General features: G+C 45.0%; 1 protein-coding gene and 1 long non-coding RNA gene across 2 annotated transcripts in view; one reads left to right on the forward strand and one right to left on the reverse strand.

Moving 5' to 3' along the window:
• The first annotated feature begins 1 nt into the window (after nt 1).
• The window catches only part of OSBP (oxysterol binding protein), a 26,696-nt gene continuing 3,734 nt past the window's right edge, over nt 2-22,963 (forward strand). The window contains exons 1-12 of the mRNA XM_082211409.1: nt 2-354; nt 10,913-11,121; nt 13,936-14,186; nt 17,911-18,109; nt 18,315-18,417; nt 19,654-19,708; nt 20,254-20,388; nt 20,600-20,845; nt 21,110-21,230; nt 21,676-21,779; nt 22,005-22,100; nt 22,450-22,628. Of these exons, the coding sequence (XP_082067535.1) occupies nt 17-354; nt 10,913-11,121; nt 13,936-14,186; nt 17,911-18,109; nt 18,315-18,417; nt 19,654-19,708; nt 20,254-20,388; nt 20,600-20,845; nt 21,110-21,230; nt 21,676-21,779; nt 22,005-22,100; nt 22,450-22,628 (2,036 nt within the window). The 5' untranslated portion in view covers nt 2-16. The remainder of the gene's footprint in view (nt 355-10,912; nt 11,122-13,935; nt 14,187-17,910; nt 18,110-18,314; nt 18,418-19,653; nt 19,709-20,253; nt 20,389-20,599; nt 20,846-21,109; nt 21,231-21,675; nt 21,780-22,004; nt 22,101-22,449; nt 22,629-22,963) is intronic.
• LOC309526794 overlaps nt 22,109-22,963 on the reverse strand; it is a 7,842-nt gene continuing 6,987 nt past the window's right edge. The window contains exon 3 of the long non-coding RNA XR_014216920.1: nt 22,109-22,505. This is a non-coding gene — a long non-coding RNA (uncharacterized lncRNA). The remainder of the gene's footprint in view (nt 22,506-22,963) is intronic.

Raw genomic sequence — 22,963 nt, forward strand, 5'->3', positions numbered from 1 at the left:
GGTGCTGCGCGGTGCCATGTCGGAGTTACGAGCGGCGGGACCCGGCCCAGCGACGACGCCTGGCGGAGCGGGCGGCCCCATCGCCTCCGCCCCAGGAGCGACCTGTGGGCCCGGCCCAGCGCCCCCGCTACCCTCTCCCGGGCCTGGCGGCGGAGGAGGCACCCTGGGCCCTGGGGGACCGGCCCCAGGGGGGGTGACAGGCACTCCAGGGGGGAGCTCTACTTCCGCTTCCGGGTCCACCAGCTCCACTTCCGGGTCAGCCCGCGAGGGCTGGCTTTTCAAATGGACCAATTACATCAAAGGGTATCAGCGGCGCTGGTTCGTGCTGAGCAACGGGCTCCTGAGCTACTACAGGTGAGGCCACGCCCCGTCTGCCGGCCCTGCCAGGGTGGCCGGCCACGCCCCTTTCCTGCTCCGGTCACACCCAGGGCGCCTCCCAAGGCCTGTGACCCTCTTTCCCTTTGCCCGGCCTGCACCCGGTTGGGCATTCCTCCCCCTGGCCAAGCCTGCGTGGCAGGAGCAGCAGCAGTAGCCTCCTCTGTGTGGAGCAGCCACTTCACTGCCACGTGGCATGAGGGTGTCACGGCTTAGCCACGTCTTGAGAAGCATCAGGGGGCTTCCACACCTCTAAGTCTCCCCTCAGCTATTCTGCTTTACATTCCTACCCCCACCTCAGATATGCATGGCATGTACAGTGGTACCTCGGGTTACAGACTCCACTAACCCAGAAATAGTACCTCGGGTTAAGAAGTTTGCTTCAGGATGAGAACAGAAATCGTGCTCTGGCAGCAGCAGCAGGAGGCCCCATTAGCTAAAGTGGTGCTTCAGGTTAAGAACGGACCTCCAGAACGAATTAGGTTCTTAACCCGAGGTACCACTGTACTGCATTCTGACATGAAGATGAGGGTGATGATAGCCGCATTATTTCCCCTTTCTCCACACCTGCGACATTCTGCGGCTTTCTCCTTCCCTTGATGCCAGCCAGCAGAGAAGCCAAATGTGTTCTAAGACACCCTCCTCCTCCTCCACATCCTTGGCAGCATTTCTGGGCCACATCTTTTTGATTCTCTGTTGCAGCCAATGGCATGGGCAACACACAGTCTGAGAGATACATCCTCTGTGATGTGTTTTGGTGTACAGTACTTGATACTTAAAAAGAAATGCAAAAAATGTAGGCCTGTTGATATAATGCTATGATGGTCACAAGCCATCTTTCCAAAAGACCTGTGTTCTGGGTGTGGCGGATTTGGCAGAGGTAACTATCACAGGCAATGGTAGCGGTGGGGCCATGTAAGCTGGGAATAGAAATAGCTTTTCTGAAATCACTGCTTCTAACATTCCTTGGTTAGGAGAGAAATTCTTCCCAGCAGGTTAGAAGCTGCACATAAGCTGTATTTGCCCTATGCATCCTTCCCTTGTTAGGATTGAGAGCTATGTTCAAATTCCTGCTTGGCTGTGGAGCTCAACAGGTAGCCTGGGGCAAGTAACTTAACTCTCAACTTAATCATCCTCATTGTGAAAAAAATTAGGATAACCCTGTACTCCAGGCACCCCCAAACTTGGCCCTTCATATGTTTTGGGACTACAGTTCCCATCATCCCTGACCACTGGTCCTGTTAACTAGGGATGATGGGAGTTGTAGTCCCAAAAACATATGGAGGGCCGAGTTGGGGGGGGGCTGCTGTACTCCATAAAGGAAGGCTGTGTTACAAATGTAACGAAACCAAACAATGAGGCCTTTTATTTATGACGAAACCTACCTTGAGTTACTTACTTAAACTGTGAGTTCCCAAACCATCCGTGCTTCAAAACTTTTCTTCAAATGCTTCAGTTTCATGAGTCTTCTGCAAATGCAGAAACAAATACTTAGCATTATATGTTGCCTGTCTCTCTAAGCAACCCTTCATAGCTTTCAGTGCTGTGTTGTATGTCTGCGCCACCCTTGTGTTTTCACATAAATGTTACTCCATATCACTGATGAATAGTAAAGCCCCAGCAGTTTTCACCTACTTTCTTCCAAACTCTATGTGCATTCCTATTCCAGCTACCTCTGCATGTTAAGTGAACATATATTTGTGAATTAGACAAATCTCTTCAAACAATTGCAGCCCAGCTGGTGCCAAACATACTGCTCTGCTTTCCTTTGGACCACAGCAGTGAGGCTAAGAGGAGGGTTTTGTTGCCTGGGCAGCCCAGGATCTCCATACACACTGCCCAAGCTTGCACCTGTTATGCTTACTTCAACTAATTGTATTCCACTCATAAAACAGGAGGATTGTCAAGCAGCATATCAAACAGAACTTCTGGAGAAAAACTATTATTCCAGCTACCTTACTAATCAAAAGTATGTTGAAACTAACTTAATGGAATGCCTCTGAGATTTTTAGGGAGAGAGCTCAAGTTCTCATTTTTGCCCCTGCTTTGCTCTTCGGCTGTGTTATTTCCTAAAGAGAACGGAAATCTAAGTAGTGGGAGGGTGAATGGAGATATGGAATAATGAGAAGTGTTTCTGGAATCTGGGCTCCCAATCTTACGCATGTTTGCTCTCATTATAGTCAATGACACTTGCATCCAAGGATAGCAGCCCTAATCCATGGGTGGAGAACTAGATTTGGCCAATGAGCCAGATTGTTATTTTCCCCACCTCTTGTGGGTCAAGGTTGACAGGTGGGTGGAGCCTAATCCAGTGTCCTGTAATAATTAGCTGTGTAGCAGGTGTTGCCTTACTATGCCATATGCATCTTTTCTTCTCTGTTGATGTTCTTTTGCATTGCTGTTAAGTCTGGAGTGCGAATGAGGCTCCTTCAACATCTTTCCCCTTGCACATTTTTTGTGGGGCCTCTGTTAACTTAACATTTTGAACTAAAAGTATGCTTTTTCAGAAACAGACCTTGAAGGTGCAGTAGTAAAGGGAATAAAGAGTGTGGTCAAATAGTAATAAGGAGTCTTGTGGCACCTTAAAAGCAACAAATTTATTGTTGCATAAGGAAGGTTTCGTAGATCGGAGTCCACTTTGTCAAATGCATCAGGACTCCAACCTTGAAAGCTTTTGCCATAATAAATCAGCCTGTTAAATGCCTGCTAAGAGGCTAGAAGCTCCTCCTCCATGGCCAGCATGGGAAAATAGGCTAGTGGCATCTTAGCAGGCATGTGTATGTGTGTGTGTGTGTGTAACCCCTTCGTTTGTGGCCAGCATGAAATGCAGCAGGTTAGTGAAGGAGGAGTAGCACATTTCCTTCTTCCACCAACCTGTTCACTTACCTGCATGGAAGTCCTTGTTGCAAAATGCAAGGTTGTAATAAATCCATTAGTCTTTAAATAGCCACAAGACTTTGATGTGTATGTTACAACAGACTAATATATGGTGGTGACCAGTTTGACAGAGAAAGAGCCCCTTTTCACTAGTGGGTTACAGGAAAGATTATTCGCCCAGGTTTAGGAAATTCTTGTTATTCACTCATAACTAGCTAAGGGCCCATCTGAACTGTGTTCTCATTCACTCATAGACTGTGTACTCATTCACCCAATAAATCTTGTCCTCTGACCTTGCAACTTATTTCATTGTCCTCTTCAACCAGTGACATCTTGTTGGTTGATCTGCTCTGATACACACATTGGGGTTTATGGCTTTTCTGGCTGCCATTAGCTTATCTGTTCTGGTATCACATAGTAGGTCATAAATGCCTTTAGACCAGGCAGCTGAGGAACATCAGAGAGCCCATAATTGGAAACCTGAAGCTCAGAGCAGCTAAAAATGGAGAAGAAAAATCCAACTGCTTTGAATTTTGAGTAGACCCAAGATTTCAATGGGTCGTCTCTTAAATATGACTACTGTTGGATATTGCCAAATCATTTTTTTCTTTTTAATATTTAATTTATAGTGTTTCTCTTTTAAAGCAACTGGATTTTAAAGAAAATATTAACTGAACACACATTTAAATTGTGCACATGCAGGTTTACATGATATATACATATATATACAGTTGTACCTTGGTTTTCGAACATCCTAGTTCTCGAACGTTTTGGCTCCTGAACACCGCAAACCCAGAAGTGACTGTTCCGGTTTGCAAACTATATTTGGAAGCCGAATGTCCGGTGCGGATTCCGTGAGTTTTGATTGGCTGCAGGTGCTTCCTGCAGCCAATCAGAAGCCACACTTTGGTTTCTGAATGTTTTGGAAGTTGAACGGACTTCCGGAATGGATTCTGTTCGGGTTCTAATGTATGACTGTATATATCATGGGTGGGGTGGCGAACTCCCAAGAGACTGCGATCTACTCACAAAGTTAAAAACTGGCAGTGACCTACCCCCTTTTGGGAGATTCAGGTTAAAGTTGTTGAGCTTTTTTTTAGGGGAGCCACAGTTGTTCAGCTTCTTTGGGGGGAGCCAGTGATCTACCGGTAGATCACGATCTACCTGTTGGACATGCCTGGTATGGTATATATAGTGGAGAAGGGCAGGTGTTTGGGGAAAAATACTTTGGCAATCCCACCCACCATTGAACCCAATGTGTTTTGACCATATGCAATTTTGGCTTTATGCACTATCCCCAGAACTTAACCCCTGTGTAAGTTGAGATGTGCCCGTACGAACAAGCAAGTGAATGCTTACACATAATCTCTAAAACTTCATCATAGCCATCTATTAAGCCCTCTGATTTGCAGCTTGCTTTTCTATGCAAAAACAAGGTCTATTAGAAAATTATTCAACATCAGAGATCAAGCAATAAACGTGATACATTGCAGTGTCTTCCTGTTGGTATTGGAGTCCAGTTATCCAATGCATGAGGATCTAGGTAATGTCATACTGTATAACACCACAAATATCCAGAACCCTTACGGGTTGGATTGTACTGTTTTCTACCCTCCTAACATCATGAGTCCTGTGGCATGTTCAGTTAAATGTTGATGTTTAGGGCTTTAAGGAAGCAGCATGGATATTATTTCTTTCTAATGCAGGGAGAAACACTGTTTTGTCCATTAAGTACCAGCTCTTGCTCCTGGAAAGTTCTGGACACCATTATACCTCAACTGTACGCATGTTTATTTGGAAGGAAATCTCACTTGATTCAATGGGACCCGCTTCCAAATAAGCATGAGTAGGATTACAGCATTAAAACCCAAACCTATGTACAGTGGTACCTCAGTTTATGAACTTAATCCCTTCCGGAAGTCCGTTCTTAAACCAAAACCATTCTTAAACCGAGGGGTGCTTTCCCTAATGAGGCCTCTCGCCACCGGTGTTCTTCCACCATTCGGATTCTGTTCTTAGACCGAGGTAAAGGTCTCAAACCAAGACACTATTTTCGGTTTTGCAGAGTTTTTAAACCAAATCGTTCTTAAACCGGACTGTTCTTAAACCGAGGTACCACTGTATGTCTGTTCAGACGTAAGTGCCCATTGTGTTTAGTGGAATTTAATCTCAAGTAAATCTACATAGAGATTGCAGCCTTTAGTCTTCAGGTAAGTGATCTGGCATTTGAACAGAGAAGGCCAAGCAGAAATCTTTTTTTCTCTCTGAACAGATATAATTCTGCAGTGCAAAAGGCATGTTGTCTTCGGGATCAAAGGTTTTGGTCGATCCTAGGTTGTACAAAGGTTCTGTTTAGTTACTACCTGCTTGTTCAAGAAATGCATACATTTAAAAATGGCAATACTGATTTAAATCAGTACAGCCAAACTGAGGCTCTTATTCTTGATCAGTTAAATTGGATGCTATAGACTTTGGAATGGGGTCTTATTAGTCTTATTAGATCCATGGGGTGGTTTAGAAACCCGTAAGTGAAAAGGAAAAGACGGTGCTTTTTGCTTATATATGTGATGGTGTGACACATATATTGGGGTGTTGCAGTTAATATCCTATGCTTTTGCCAGGTTTGGGTTGTCCTGTGTTAATGGACCATACATACCTTATTGCCACTTCCATGTTTAAGAAGGATTATGAGGGTGGTGCTGTGGCTTCTGACTGATAGTAAACAGTAAATTATGCATATCTAATACATGGCCAGTTTTATCTTTCTTTCTGATGTGAATTGTATGCTCCTCAGAAACGTAAGAGAGTTAGTCTCTAACTTAGTAATAATAATAATAATAATAATAATAATAATAATAATAATTTATTACATATACTACACCCATCTGGCCAGGCCTCACCAACCACTCCGGGCAGCTTCCAACAGGATATTAAAAACACAATAAAATATCAAACATTAAAAACTTCCCTAAACAAGTCTGCCTTCAGATATCTTCTAAAAGTCAGATAGTTGTTTATTTCCTTGACATCTGGTGGAAGGGCTTTCCACAGGGCGGGTGCCACTACCGAAAAGGCCCTCTACCAGGTTCCCTGTAACTGCACTTCTTGCAGTGAGGGAACCACCAGAAGGTCCTTGGAGCTGGACCTCAGTGTCCGGGCGGAACGATGGAGGTGGAGACGCTCCTTCAGGTATACTGGACCGAGGCACCTCTGCAATAGTTTGAGTTAGCTTTCACATTTTTCTGCAAAGGATTTTGAACTGTAACTTTTTTGAGGGGGCCGAGGCTCGCATTGTTGAGGTTGAACACAGCTGGGCTCAAGTGATGTCAGGATGTTGCATCAGACCCCCTCAATGTACTTCGGAAGGTGGTGCCTCTGGACATAATTATAATTTCCAGGAACCCTTGGTTAGGAATTGTGATAGTTAAACCAATTTAAATTTGTAGTGGAGACATGTCCCTTTCCAGAGTTATTGCTACCCCTCCAGATCCTGGCCTACTTTACATACTATTTCTCTCTGACGTGCCTGGATATATGACATATTTACTGATTGGTTGAATGTATCACAACATCAGTTGTGCAGTGCTGTAGGCACAGGTAGTAGGGTGACCTTTGTCTTTTTCCTATGAGTCTCATCTGCCCTCTGCTATAAGAATGTGCTAATGAGACACAAAGTCCCTTCTGATGAGGTTTTGGTAAAGTACTTGCAATAGTGATGTTCACTTGGACTATTTGTTGTGCTCTACTTATCTCCTGATCCATATTTTGTGAGGGTGGCAAGGAGGGTGGCTTTAGCGATCCTATAGGAAGGAATGTTTTGTACAAACATCCAAGGAAGACTAAAATAGCCAGTATCCAGGAGTACTGGCTACTGTCAGGGGAATGCCATGGGATTATTGGTGCTGAGATTCGGGGTCTGCTGCCTCCAGACAAACATACTATGGATGACTGTCTGCAGCCCCTTCTTATTAATGACTCCATCAGTGTGTTGTCTACTCATCTTTGAATGACATCAAACCTATATTGTTAGTGCAGACCCTTCCTTTCCTCACACCAAATCTAGCCAACGGTATTAAAATCACCCTGTGCCACTTCTTTGGGAATTTGCCCCTGTGTAGACATCCTGGCTTTTAGCCAGCACACATATACCGCATTTTTTGCACCATAACACTCACTTTTTTCCTCCTAAAAAGTAAGGGGAAATGTCTGTGCGTGTTATGAAGGGAATGCCTACAGGTGGCATGCCTACGGATTTTCCGCCTCTAAAAACTACGTGCGTGTTATGGTCGGGTGCGTGTTATAGAGCGAAAAATACGGTATTTTGAGGGAGCCATGCCTTAGGCAGAGATGGCTGACTTGTTAGCCCCTCTCCTATAGTTTGGTCTGTATTATTCATAAAGTAACTGGACTCTGGAGGATAAGAATAGCTGGCAAGCCAGGCTCATATTTCCCCAGTGGACTCAGCCTGCTGGAAGGAAGGAATGCCAAGTTACCCTCTGTCCAAGCTTTAGGAGGAAGCAGTAAACTCGGGGCCTCTGCGATGAAGCATTCTGGCAGTTTCTCTGTGCCAGCCCCAAGCGGGCTGTGTGTGTGCATTGTTGTTGCCTATGTGCTACTCAGCCTTGCAGTGGAAAGGAGATGGCTCTGCCTTGTACCAGGTCAATACATAGGGAACTTTGTTCTTGTCTTGGGCTGAGAGTGGGGAGGGATTTGGCGAGCCTTAAGGTAGGCGGAATGTATACTTAGTCATTTCTGCAAAACTGGGAAAGCTGTAAGCGCAGCCTTGGGCAGAGGGAATGCTGAGAAAATTGGGGACTGAAATGAATGGTGGCCTGGCTGTCTGGAGGCCTTTTGCATTCCAACTGCCTCATTCACGCTGGGCTCCCATCCATGAGACTTCCTGGCAAGCTCTGGAATTCCCTGTAGGCCTGTGTCTTGAGGATATGTGATACACATATACTGTATACAAATGTGCAAATGAATCGGCTGGGTGGTAATTGACTTAACTTTTACTCTGAGTAGATCCCTTGAAATAACACACTCAACAGAGCAGTGCGTCTGCTCTGTTGAATAATATCTATAAAAGATAATGATATCTTTAATAATTGTACCTATAATAATATCTATAATAGATATATTACTGTTTTCCATTGTAGAGTGGCTCAAGTTCAATAGGTTACATGTAGACCCAATATTAAACTTGGTTTTTCTGGATGCTACGGCAAATTCTGTCTATCCCCGTAATTCCCTCAGCCCAATATTTCATTTCATTGTTTGGTGTTGAGACAGATCTCTCCCTGTGTTTTGAGGGAGAGGGTAAAAATGCCCAATTTCTGGACATTTGAAGGAATCGCAGAGAATTTTTCTGTGTTGTGGAATTACCATTACACTTTATCTGAAACACCCATCAGTGAATGAAACCATAATATAAATATTCATATGTTTGTGTGTGTGCATTGCATTAATGAGCATGTAGACAAGAGTCTTGTAGCTTGGGAAGGACTGTGGTGCACAAACGCACGCACGCATGCATGCACACCCTTATCTTGTGAATGTGCTTCTTGAAAATCCAGCATTTTCTCTGAGTTTAGATGCATTGGTCTGCGTCTAGTTCTGGCTTTAACGCCCCCAAACTCCTACAAGTCTGGCCGAGTCCCAATATTGAATGTAAAATCCCCCACCATCTGGCCTGTCCGCTCTTGCGTGTGTGGCTGGGACGGCCAGCTTGTTGAAATTATCAGGACGCTCTGCAAAGTTCAAGAGATTGCCCTATTAATAGAAATGCCTGCCACTAGTGATCACAGTAACAGAGAGGAGACTTTTCCCTTCCCTTCTGCCCCACTCAAGGGGGTAATCCCAGCCAGGGAATCTCTTTACATATTTTGTAAAGTGAGGAAACAACTTCTATTTGGGTTGTGCAGTATTGCCAAGCATTTGAGAAAGTGAGTGGCAAATAACTTGCTCACTAATTTTCAGCACGTCAGTTTAATGATTAGTCAACGCAAGTGACAGGATGCCTACAACTTTGTGCAGACTGTATCTGATTGCCATACATTGGACAAATGACAGTTTGGTTATACAGTGGTACCTTGGTTCTCAAACTTAATCCGTTTCGGAAGTCCGTTCCAAAACTAAAGCATTCCAGAACCAAGGCGCGCTTCCCTTAGAAAGTAATGCAAAATGGATTAATCCATTCCACACTTTGGAAAACAAACCCTAAAACAGCAATTTAACATGAATTTTCCTATCTAACGAGACCATTGATCCATAAAATGAAAGCAATAAACAATGTGCTGCAGTCACAATCAATCAGTCAGTAGCTGAACTGGGCTCCACACAGTCACAAAAACAAACAAAAAAGAGCCGCAGAAGCAAAACCGCAAAATAAATACCAAAAGCAGACAGACCTCAGCGTAACACTCAAATAGAAGTGTGGCACTCAAAACGGAAGTGTAACACTCAAAACAGAGCACGTTTGACTTCTGAAAAAAGTTCACAAACCAGAACAGTTACTTCTGGGTTTGTAGTGTTTGGGTTCCAAGCTGTTTGAGTACCAAGGCGTTTGAGAACCAAGGTACCACTGCATCATTTTGGGAAAACGGGGTAGGACTTGGAAACCCAGCTAATACGGTCGAAAGCAGGAGGCAGCTCTGGACAAATAGCCCTCTGGTAAAACTGTTCCTGGACTTTAGTACCTCAGTCTGCACTTGATTTTCATGTTCCTCCATGGACCATCAATAAGTCCTACACAAAGAAAACTAATATGGCAGCGGGAAGGCTAATATCTAGATACATAGATCATATGACTGAATCCTTCCCATGTCAATCACCTGTAGTATATAATCCAGCCATGTTTGTTTTTATCTAAAAAGCCTCCTAAATGAGTCAAACTAAGGTCTCCATAATCCATTTCCGCCATTAGCCAAGTTGCTAGTTTCTTTTCCATCCATAAAGTATTATTCACCTGCCTCACCAAAAGGAGTATTTGTCTTTGCTGCCCTTCTGGAAATTGCTGCCTCTCCAGGTTGTCAAGAGAGCTAAAGCACATCCAAAACGTTTGCAAATCAAAACAGTGCTGCACAAAGGATAACTAGTGGTTGTCTGAAGTTTAGGGTGTGCCTGTACGTTAGAGATATGTTAAAAGGATCAGAAATGCGAGACAGTAGAATTCTTATTGGTAGTTGCACTAGACAGAAGACGTTCTGCTACTATCGCAGTCCACTTAAGTTTCCAGCCAATCCCCTTCCTGTTCTCAATCTTTACATTTTGAAAAAAAATCCCACCTGCACATTTCTGCCCCCTCCCCTCTAGCTGACTTCCATTGTTCCAAGAACTAGACATCTGCCTTTTTTATTATTTGAATCTCATGGCATCAGGTGGCTCCTATTCTGCAATCTGCTGTGGTGGACATTCTCAGACAGCTACCTACATGTGGGAATAGCAGCAGACAGCTTACATACCAGTCAGGGAAACACAGTGGTGTTTCTTCCTTGTAGCTGTTGACCCATCATTCCCTATTGCCCTGGAAAGGATAGATACCTAGGACTCTCACTTGCTGCCTGTTCCCTTGTCTCATTATTCTGTGTCTTGAGATTAGACCTCTGAAGCTTGTGCTTCTTCATGCCCTGGTGACCGCCCTCCTACTTTGTCCTTCCGGCAGATCGAAGGCAGAGATGCGACACACCTGCCGTGGAACCATCAACCTGGCCACGGCTAACATCACAGTGGAGGACTCCTGCAACTTCATCATTTCCAACGGAGGGGCACAGACCTACCACCTGAAGGCCAACTCGGAGGTTGAGAGGCAGCGCTGGGTCACAGCTCTAGAGCTGGCCAAGGCCAAAGCTGTCAAGATGCTGGCAGAATCAGGTAAAGGGTGTGCTCAGGGCAGTGCAAATGAAGCAGGAGGTGGGTGGGGGTGAGCGCTGAGAAACTCAAGAGAGCTTATTGTGGAGGGAGACACCCAGGAAAATCAAGGAGACAAATGGAGAAATGAGATCTTCTGAGCAGATTTGGTGTTGGCTAATAGCACTGGGGCAAACAGGAAGTAGCTGAGTCTTCTGTTCTCCTCATCCAACTCTGTTTGTTTGTGATTTTGGGCTACCCTTGGTAGGTGGCCTCACCTGTGAAACGCATATAGGCTAAAATACCTGCAGAGAACAATTCCTAGTCTATTCTAGGCCATGGGGTTAACATGAGGGCGCATCTCTTCCAGTTTGTCCTGTTCCATCCTATTTAGAGCTCCAACTCCTTGGGGCAAGGTTTTCTGCCAAACACCAAATGTTTGTTACTCATACAAATTGCTCGGTGTCCTTTGCCTTGTGCGTGTGACATACCAAGGAAACAGGCCACTTGGGGCCATTGTGGTTTATAGCACGAGGCCTCTGGAAAATGTGGCTATATTTTTAAGCATCAGGCTTTTCAGAATGGTTAGCTTTCTGTTTCCCAAACCAAAAGTGCATTTTAGCAGTCAGTACCAAATCTGCTTTGCACATTACCCAATCAGCTGAGCCTCACATTATAATCTGGTGGCTCCTGAGCTAAAGCATCTGTCAGTAGCTGACAGTAGCTGATGTATCTGATTAGGTAAAATAAGTGTCAAAAGCAAGTGCCCAATGTCCATTTTTGTATTGAATAAATCATGCATTGAATTGAAGGAGTTTTGGTCCCTCGACTCCTGGGTCCCCCCATCTGGTGTCTCAAACATGTTTGTCTCTTCTCCGTAGGACATATTTGCTCTGTGTAGAAGGGGAAAGAATTGGAAAATGTGCCACCAGCTACTGATGGGGGTTTTGTTTTATTTTCATAGAATTCTAAAGAAAAAGAAGAGGTATCTGGCAGCTTTACCAGAAAGAATTTCTTCAGTGTTTTCAAAACAAAATGTCCTTTGCCCAGTAACATTAGATTGTGTTGTGACTTAGGCATCAGAGTTTCAAATATTAGCCCTTCTTAGCTCTGTTGAATTTTCATTATCCTGGTCTCCCATCCCCTTTTAAACCTAAAGCTAAAGAAATAATGGGAGAGAGAGGCATTTATTTGTGTGCATCGTCATTATCCACAGCACGAGATTCCAAGCTCATGATACTGAAACTCCGACTCCCAAATGTTAATACCTGCTCTCTCTCTCTCTGTTTGCGTGTCTATCTAATTTATCTGCTATGTTGACACTCAAAATGTTGCCGTCTAGATACTGTGCTCTCATGTGCTCTTCCTCTCAGCGACTTCATGTCTCATTGTTGAATAGTATTTCTCTTGATTGCTTGCAGCAGACATTCCCCCATCCGATCGGATAGTTTTTTGTAAGTTCCTTATCATTCTACTTTGGGACTCATTACTTGTTGGTAGTGACGAAGCACAAGAGTGAGCCAACCATTTGTGTGTGTTTTTTAATCACTAGAATGTAAGGACTGTCTTGCTGAGTTGGACCAAAAGTCCATCTAGTTCCTCATTTTAAGAGCAGCCTGCCATATGCCTCTGAAAGATCACAAACAGGGCATGAAAAGTGATGGTCTTCCTCCAATGTCCCCCCCCCCAAAAAAAAAGAAAGAGAGATGGGTCTTCTGTTGTTTATCTCCAACATCTTGCTACTGAGCATGCGAGTTCCATTTAAGTATCATTGCTAATAATACCTAAAAGACACATTCTAAATTCATTTTGTCCAGTCTTTTTCAAAGAAAAACAAGGGGCCATTTTTATTTAATGGTTGCTTACGGTGTTTGAATTCCATATGTTAACTGCTTCAAGAGACACAGCTACTTTTCTTTTGTCTGTTTTGAACTTAACACCAATCGGTTTCACAGGGTAACCTTGAGTTCTGGTATTGCAAGAGAAAGACCTATACCCACACACTCGCCAGAGCATTCCTAACATTATAAACCCACTGTTGGAGGGAGGAAAGTTACACAAGAGATTGGGCTCCGAACAATGTAAGACTTTCCAGAGAATGGCATGATCTAGCAGTGTGGAGAAATGTGTTTAAACATCACAACTCTTATAAATAGACTCATGGCTTGCAACTAGGAGGTGTTGCATACAGTAGGCGTGGGATACTTGGTTTTGCCAATATATTTCTCACTTCTGCTTTAAGGAGCACAGATAGTGAAATCAGACCTTAAGGCCTGCTTTAAGGAGCACAGATAGTGAAATCAGACCTTAAGACCTTACTTTTCAGAGGTTCCCAATGATCTTTACCCTTTGAATATTTATACTTTCTTTATTGGTCCCAATTAGCTTTGGGGTTATTGTTTTTTATCACTGCAAGTTAGATTTCTGCTTTGATTCCACTGCTTTGTCTATATACTCAGAAAAGGATTTAAAAAAAACAAAACACCACCAACCCTGAAATCAATAATATCTGTAGTACCACAATTTACACCTTAGTTCCTTGCTAAAATGGAGGGGTGGGATTAGAAATCCTGTCCTTTGCTTCAACAAACCACTGAACTGGCAAGAGAGATTTCCCTGTTAGCTCCCTGTAGCCCCAACATTGGCCAGTATCTTCACTGGACTATGGGAAGGAATCACATAATAATGGCGGGTGGGGGTGGGGAGAGGAAACAGGCTCCCTTTAGTCCCCTGAAGATAGGCGCCAGTGCTGAGAATAAAGGAGGACCTGGAAATGCATCTGCTTCTGGGGTGAGCCTTGCCTTGAAGGTGTTAACAGCTGCAGCCTTTTCCCCACAGACGAGTCGGGTGATGAAGAATCAGTGTCTCAGACAGACAAGACGGAACTGCAGAACACCCTGCGCACCCTCTCCAGCAAGGTGGAGGATCTCAGCACCTGCAACGACCTGATTGCCAAGCACGGGACGGCCTTGCAGCGCTCGCTCAGCGAACTGGAGACCCTCAAGCTGCCTGCCGAGAGCAACGAGAAGATCAAGCAGGTCAACGAGCGCGCCACCCTCTTCCGCATCACGTCCAATGCCATGATCAATGTAAGTGTGCTGCTGCCAGACGCTCTGGCTCTGAGCCGGCTGGCGGGAAGGGGGCCGCTGGGTGTTTCCCAGATCATTGGCTCTGCAGGCTTTAATTGTAGAACTTTCAGAGCCACTGCAGCATTTCCCTCTTTTGAGAAGAGAGAGGTGATCTGGTGGGTTTTGGATTTATAAGCCGTCTGTGACATCACCCATTTTGGCAAAATATATAAGCTTCTGCTCGTCCTGAATCCCCTGTAGTTAGTTGGCTGTGCTTTCTTAGCCCAGTGTGGCCACACTGTGGCCAGTCGAAAGAATTGCATTGAAGGCATGACTCAGTATAAGAAAAGGACGTGATGGGAATTGTAATCCATAAACAGTACATCAAATCAGATTTTTACAATCGGGGAGCAAACCAGAAAGGAGAAGTGTAAAGAGAAAGCCTTCAGAAGAATTAAGGGCTGAGGACCGTAGGATGCTGAGATTTTGCGGACTTGATCACCAGACCCATGGCATCACAGGTGTAGCTTTGTTTCCCATCTACTGGGGGTTGCCATCAGGCCAGCCTTTGAGGACTTTGCAAGGGGGTTACTATTATTATAAATATTATAAATATTATTTATTAGTTGCTTTTTTGCCACAGCAACTCAATGTGACTTAAAGTATTTTGAGCAAACACATACATGCATTAAACCAGCATTTTAAAAAAGTCTTTTTAATATTCTATTCTTAAAAAAACTAAATTAAAATATCTCACCTATGCAAAAAAAGCCATAGGTCTGACAAAAAAGGAATGTTTTTGCCTACTGCCTAAAGATACACAATGAAGGGGAGAGCATTCCACAAGCAAGGAGCCACCACTGAAAAGGCCCATTTTTGTGTTGCTGCCCTCCGGACCTCCTGCAGGTTGGGCACATAAAGAACCTCCTCAGATGACAATTGCAGGGTTTGGGTTCATTCATATAAGGAGAGGCAGTCCTGGAGGCACTGGGGTCCTGAGCTACATAAGGCTTTATAAGTCAAAACCAGCACTTTGAATTGGGGTCGGAAACTAAATTGGTAGCCAGTGCAGTCAAGCCAGGATTGGTGTGATGTGCTCAGACCATCTTGCCCAGTGAGCAACTGGGCCATTGAATTCTGCTCCATCTGCATTTCCCAAACCATCTTCAAAGACAGCCCCATGTGTAGTGCATTGCAGTAATTTAGGCTGTTCCTTATGGAGAAGTTAGGCTGTTCCTTATGGAGGCATAGCTGGGCCACCAGCTGAAGCTGATGGAAGGCACTCCATGCCACCGAGGCCACCTGAGCCTCAAGTGGCAGCAATCTATCCAGAAGTGTCTCTAAGAGGGCAAGAGATCCCTGAGCAGTCAGAATCCCAGAAAGGCTCTGAGCTACAATTCTGTGGGGGAGAGCTCAACTGGGCACAGTGGAACAAACAGCTACATGCAGTTGCACTTTGTGTAGTATTGTTCTTGGTCCTTAAACTTGCTCCTCTCTCCAGTTTCCAGTAGTTACCAGCTGACTTGAGCAAAGTACCATCTAATGTCTCACAGTATTGGTAAATTCCGGTCTACTGTTGCTCCTCAAACTCTGTACTCTGGGATGACTTTAATGCAGTAGAGACTATTGCAGACGGGTTTATCTTTGGACTCAACTCTGGTCGCTGCCAGTATTGCATGTCTTCCTTCTGCATCCCATGTTCCTGGGATTTACATAAGTGTGCACCTTCCTTGCCTAAATCAGGTGACACCATCCCACCTTTGCAGGTCAACCACTGTATGGTTCAAGCTTTGACCAGGGCATGGTACAACCCTGGGGCAAACAGTAAACTGTAAAGCAAAAAATTTATGCAAACACTCCAGAAATATGGAGAAGACCTTTAAATTGTCCCAAAGTTCTGTAAGTCATTCCTAGAAAAGCTATAGCTTGTTCTGCTCAGGCAAGTAGATGCTATCATTGGTGTTTTTGAAGCAACTGGCGAACTGTAACAATGAAGCTGACCACTAGGTGAAGCCCTCCCTTAAAGTGGGAATATGACAGCCTTAGACATATGTCAACAAGAATTACCAACTAGCAAAATTGTTTACTAGCCAGCTAAGAAGCTAGTGGGCTATGCTTCCTTGCTGGGTATATACCAGGATCAGAACAATCCATCCCTTCTCCACCAGCCCACTCACTGGTTTGCATGGAATTCTGTGCACTTCCTTGCCAATGTGGAATTCCTGGTTGCCTATGGCTACCAGAAGTTGTTAAATACAAACCTGGAATACACTTCTTTGAAGATGGAATGACATCACAATAGCTTTTAAACAGAAAGTTTTTAACTAAGCATGGACAGTTTTATACCACAAAAGCCTACCACTGTGGATTACTCAAGAATTTGAATAGGAACTACATTCTATAAATTCTGTTGTTAACCACCTTTGCCCCTCAGATATATAGCAAACCTCTAGGTGGGTTCAAAAGGAAGTCAAAAAGAAGGCAAGACCTGTTTTGGTATATATTTAGGAGCAAAGGATTACTTGGTCTGAAAATCTTACCTTTCTTTGACCAACATTAATACCATATTTACACGCATCTAATGTGCAATTGAACCTAATGCGCACCTCAGTTTTCAAAACCTTGAAGCGAGAAAAGTATTTGCTGGCGAATATAAATGCACCTTCAAATCTAAAGCGCACCCTAATTTTCACTATGTAATATGGCCAAAAAAGATGTTCGTTACATTCAAGTAAATACAGTATTCCATACATGTCTGTTCATTTTGCTGCCTTAAGCAAGGATGCAAGATTTGTATTGATGCATTTCCATTGCCAGATATGCAGAGCATCTTATCAGACAGGCAAATTTCTTAGCATTCTTTTATTTTGCCTTTTTAAGTGTGTGCTTTTCCACAAAACCTTCTGGACAGATACTAAATTACAGCATTTTATCCCAAATGCTCAAACTAAAACAGTCCGCTTAAAGTCTCCAAGTTTAGAACAGAGCCTGGGAAGGTTTTCCCATTTTTGACCCTTCCTTGCCCCCTATACAGATCACAGTCTCAGCTTTCCTGCCCCTGAGTACTGGTTGTTGAAGTTCCCCTCCTTCCTTCCTTTTTATTGTGTAACTACTGCTCCATTTTGCACTTAGGACAAATTAATCAACTAGGGGTAACATTTAAACAGCTTCTGTTTAATTCATGAAGGTCCAGGAGTCACATTTTCAGTATTTTGGGATTTGCCCAGATTGATTTGCTGGAGGCGTGTTTGCAGCCTTTTGCATGGAATATTTGGTTGGGCTTCTAGCAGACGAGTGTCCCTGCCCATGTCTCTCTGAGCATCTCTGTTCAGTGAGTGTCCATGGTGAAGTTGCTAGGAGACTGGTGAATGCTTATTGGGTCTCCGAGTGGGAGGGGCAGTTAAGAGCAAAGTGTCCTGAAAGGGCACCTGTCCCCAGCAGTTCCTGTTAACCCACAAGAGGACCCACTCACCACTTTAAGAGCAGGGGCAGCAAGAAGCGCTGCAGTGCAGCTTGATCTGGGCCAGAATCGGGGCCAGCCCTACCATGCTACAGAGCAAAGTGATCACCCGGTGGCACCATGGGGGGAACTATATGAAGGCAGGAGTTGGCGTTTGACTAGCACAGCAAGACAAGAAGTGTTGGCCTCACAGCTGGAGTGACATTTGGGCCAGCCGAGCGTCTGGGGCCCATACAGGCCAGAGTGGTGAGTGCCGCCTCCCCACGCCTTTGGTGCTCCCCACAGGCTTGCCGAGACTTCCTGATGTTGGCCCAGACGCACAGCAAGAAATGGCAGAAGTCCCTTCAGTATGAGCGAGACCAGCGCATCCGCTTAGAGGAGACCCTGGAGCAGTTGGCGAAGCAGCACAACCACCTGGAAAGGGCCTTCCGTGGAGCGACAGTTCTACCAGCCAATGCCCCCGGCAGCATGGATTCTTCTAAAGGTAGGAATGGAGGGCTTTGGCCTCCATCTCTTCTATCAGCCAAGCTCTAGCTCCTCTGCTAGTCTCCATTGCCCTTTCCTTTGTGGGTTCCTACTCAAAATTGCTTCTGTTGTGGGATGCTTGCCCCAAAGTCCCAAAGTATTTGGAATCAAGGACTAGTAACTGAAACCAAGAAAGATAACATCAGCATGTGTTCCTCTTACAGATCGATGTTGCCCATCAAAGGGAGATATGAGTGATGAAGACGATGATAATGAGTTCTTTGATGCTCCTGAAATCATCACCATGCCTGAAAGCATGGGCCATAAGTAAGTGACGCCCCTCTCCCATTCAGCTGACAGCTTAGCACCCATCAGCCTTTGGCACTGCAAACTTGTGAATCTACTGAGGTGTTGCCCTCACCTTGAATGCTTTCCCACTCCCATAGCCTGTGCCATAGGTTAGAGGGGGACAAACCTCCTGGGTGAAATTCAACATACCAAAGCAGGTTCTGTGTGTTCCTCCCCTGTTAAGTGTGTTTTATAGAACTGGGGCATCTTGCTGCCTCAGCCTTCAAAGGAGAAAAAGGAAGAGAGAATGGAGAGGGTGGAGGAAAAGGTGGAGAGGAAATCTCTTGAATATAAAATAAAAGTGATTAGTCCACCTAAGTCAATGCTGTCCACTCTTACTGAGAGCTCCCTGAGATATTCAGGATCCAGATTAGTTCGTGCAGGGATGTCTTAACTTGTGACCCTACAGATGTTTCTGGACTACAGCTCACATCATTCCTGGCCGTTGACCATGCTGGCTGGAGCTGATGGGAGTCCAGCAACATCTGGAGGGGCACAGGTTAGTTGCCACTGACATTGTGCTTTAAAGATCCAGGCTAGCACCTGAAATTGCACCCAAGGAAAGCTAAGACAACATTGTTTTCCAGAGTGGGTGAAACATGATCAGACAACCTTACATTGTCAGCAATTAGGCAACTGTGCTCCATGCCAGCTTACGTTTCTGGAACACATTGTTGCAGTAATTTAGTTGGGTATGGCTGCCAGTGACTTCAGGCTCAAGCAAGCAGTGCATAGCTTCAAAGGAGAGAGAAATGGAAATAATACATTTCTGTCACACCCCCAAACAACATGTACAGCTGTCACCAGACAACAGTCTCATGTTTCATTCATGCTTCTAGGTTATTTAGATGTAAGAGCATACAATTGCTGTGATTCCCCACCCCCAATTGCAGGTTAAATTAGTAAAGGGACAGGATAGTAATGAGGAAAGTAGAACAGGAGACCTGGCACATCAGTACACTACACTGACTCCTTAAAAGTAGTCCATGGGCACCATTCGGTAATTTTATTTTGCCTTTTAACTTAATAAATAAAGATCAATAGATCCATAGATTGGTGGCCCTGGTTATACTTGCTGTCCAACTCTGACAAACGAGATACTCTGTTTGGTGTTTGGCAGCACTGTTCTCTGTGCATATTTTTTTCCTGATAGCACATTATTTCAACTGGAACATCCTAGTTTTCTCATGGTGTGTCTTTCTGTAATTCCTTTAGACGAACAGGAAGCAACATCAGTGGTGCTAGCAGTGAAATCAGCCTCGATGAGCAGGTAGACCATGTCTTTGATCTGAGGGGGAGGGAAGCAATATTTTTCACCAGATGCTGTTGGGACCCTGCAGAGGGAGATAGCTAGAACAAGTGGGTCCTTCGCAAGCTTCTGGAGTACCTCAGCAGTGTATCCCCTAAATGAGCCACAGTCTGCATGGACGATGGGATGCAGAGCACCACCTGGAGGGTTGATGGGTCTCACTAGTCCTCCTGTAAGCCTACAAGTGCTCAATATACTTTCAGGCATACTTTATTATGGAGCTTATTGAAGGCTTGGGAAAGCAGGGGTAATGTTGGCCACAGGATCTGCCTTGTTCCACGTTTCTGTCCATTTGGGACAGGTCTTCCTGCACTGAGCTTCGTGATTCTGGGCATGGCCAAGAACCTCTTTCTGCATAGATGAAGGTGCTGAAGTCATGGAAGAGTTGTTGACTTTTCCCAAGGCTTATACTTAAATTGGGAACCTCTTTTACAAGACTGTATAGAATTCACTGTCCAGCTTATGCCTTCCCACCTGTCTTGACTAGTCTCCTTTCTCTCCCAAAGTATAAACACCAGTTTATGGAAGACACCAAGAAGGAGAAGAGAACCCGAATTCCTCACAAACCAAATTACAGCCTGAACTTGTGGAGCATCATGAAGAACTGTATTGGCAAGGAACTCTCCAAGATTCCCATGCCAGTGAGTCCCCTTAAGTCTAGCTTGAGTAGTAAGATCTGGGGCTTGCTGTCCTGTGGAGAAAAGGGGTGGGAAGCCATGACTCTAACCCAACAAGCTCTGTGAAACGAGACTCTGTATGAACATGGAGTGTGCTTGCTGCATACAGACTTGCCTTGCATACTTCTGCCCCAGAGTGGCTGCCCTGCTTAACACCTGCTGCTTCTTCCTCCAGGTGAACTTCAACGAGCCCTTATCTATGCTGCAGCGCCTCACAGAGGACCTGGAATATCACGAGCTGTTGGACCGGGCAGCCAAGTGTGAAAGCTCTCTGGAGCAGCTCTGCTATGTGGCTGCATTTACCGTATCGTCTTACTCCACCACAGTCTTCCGCACTAGCAAGCCATTCAACCCTCTCTTAGGGGAAACCTTTGAGCTAGACCGGCTGGAGGAGAATGGCTACCGTTCCATCTGTGAGCAGGTGACGAGCAGGGCACATCCCTTGCCTGACTTTGAGCTGGAATACTTGATTGATTCCAGATGCATGGAAGATACATTTCAGTCTTAAGCAAATTAAGTTATGTTGTGTTTCAGTAGCACTTCCTTTCAAGTCAGTGTGCTCAGGGTCCAAGACAGTATCTGTTGGGGATGTCTGCTGTCAGCTCTTCCTGCTTCTACATATTCCTGGTGACTCGCCTGCTGAATACACTTTTCTTCCTTAACTTCTCTCTGTCCTGCCCTCTAGGTGAGCCACCATCCTCCAGCTGCTGCCCATCATGCTGATTCCAAGCACGGCTGGACCCTTCGTCAGGAAATTAAAATCACCAGCAAGTTCCGTGGCAAATACCTCTCAATTATGCCCCTTGGTGAGTCTTTGCCTTGAGGTGCCTGCTGTTTTAAAGGGACATGGAAAGCTAATGGTGCCCATTGACAGACAGAATTCCATCTGTGCTTCCCATCTTTTACCAAAGTCCAGGGTCTCCAGCCTGGAGTCAGGCTGTCTGCGACATAGCTGAGCCACTTACGATGGGCATCTCATATGCACAGCACCTTTTAGGGCATTCATTAGCACATTCACCCTTGCTGTGTGCCCCTCAGGGGTATTAAGAACACATGCGTAGCTTGGGTGCTCATAAAATGGGCATTTGTGGAGAACGGGGAAATCAGGTCATCCTTAGCTGACCAGGGATTGGTACCTAGATCGACCAAAGCTGAGTCAAAATGCTGTTGTGCACTAAACCGAAGTATTTTTCATCCTAGCAAGGATTCTGCATCAATGTGAAATCATCCTAAGCACATTCTTATTTCTAGGTACCATCCACTGTATCTTTCATGCATCTGGCAATCACTACACATGGAAGAAGGTTACCACCACAGTGCACAACATCATAGTCGGCAAATTATGGATAGACCAGGTGAGTTAAAAGTGGTGGTGGTGGGGACTGTGAAGGCAGCATTGCAGCCCAAAGTGTGCTTGGAGGGTAGTTCTGATAGCCAGGACTTTAGAGGTCCATTTTCCATATTTCCCATTGAGTTGCTACTCTTGATGATCTGCTCAGCTGTTACAGAAGCATTTTAGTGGACTGCATAAATAGTCCTGAACCTGCTTGACTTTATTCCTCCCTTTTTTTTCTTTCCAGTCTGGTGAGATTGAAATTCTGAACCATAAGACTAGTGAGAAGTGTATTCTCAAGTTTGTTCCATATAGCTACTTTTCAAGAGATGTGGCCAGAAAGGTAAGAGATGTTGTACTAAAGCATTTTACTGTGGGGATGGCAAGAACAATGTCAGCCCCTCTACAACAGAGAGAGGTAAAAGGCCTGTTTAGTGGTAGGAGGGGCCTTTTACATAAGATGAAAAGTCACATGGACAGCAGTGACCTAGGCAGCTAAGCCAGTACCTCTAGAGAATGTTCTTTGAATATTGCAGCTGCACTCTGGAGTCCTAGCAGACCAGCTTCTGAGAACAGCTCTGGGTGCTTTTCAGCTTCTTTGTTAGCCGTGGGGAGACTATAATGCAATTCTGACGCCTGGGTGGGCTTGTACATAACTTTGCTGGACCTTCTTGAACTCCTTTCTATGGCAGGTTACTGGAGAGGTGTTAGATCCCTCAGGAAGAGTGCACTTTGTGTTGCTGGGCACCTGGGATGAGAAGATGGACTGTTTCAGGGTGACAACCAGTTTGGAGAACGGTGGCGACAGCCGGCAGAGAGCGCACGAAGCAGAGGACAGCAGGGTCATGCTGTGGAAGAGGAACCCACTCCCGTGAGTAAGGGAGGTAGCCTGACTCCTCACGTGAGGAGCTGGTGCACGGCCATGCTCTCCTTTGCGTAACCAATATGACTATCTTCTCAACTGGCTTTTGTGGATGGCAGAATATGGTTATGGTTGTTGCTTTTAGAGCATGCCTTTGTAATCAGCAATGCCTTTGTGTACTGTGTGTGTTCCTCCCAAGAAAAAGTGAGTTGAGACCTGTATAAATTATGGCAAGTGTGCGGATCCTGTGAGGTGCAGGAAATCCGCTGCTGGTCATGGGCTAAAGAATGGAGGACACTGGGACACTGAAGCGGCTGGAAATCTAGCCTCACCTTTCCTCCCTT

This window comes from Podarcis vaucheri (assembly GCF_965113315.1).
Source record: "Podarcis vaucheri genome assembly, chromosome: 1".
NCBI classification, from domain to species: Eukaryota; Metazoa; Chordata; class Lepidosauria; order Squamata; family Lacertidae; genus Podarcis; species Podarcis vaucheri.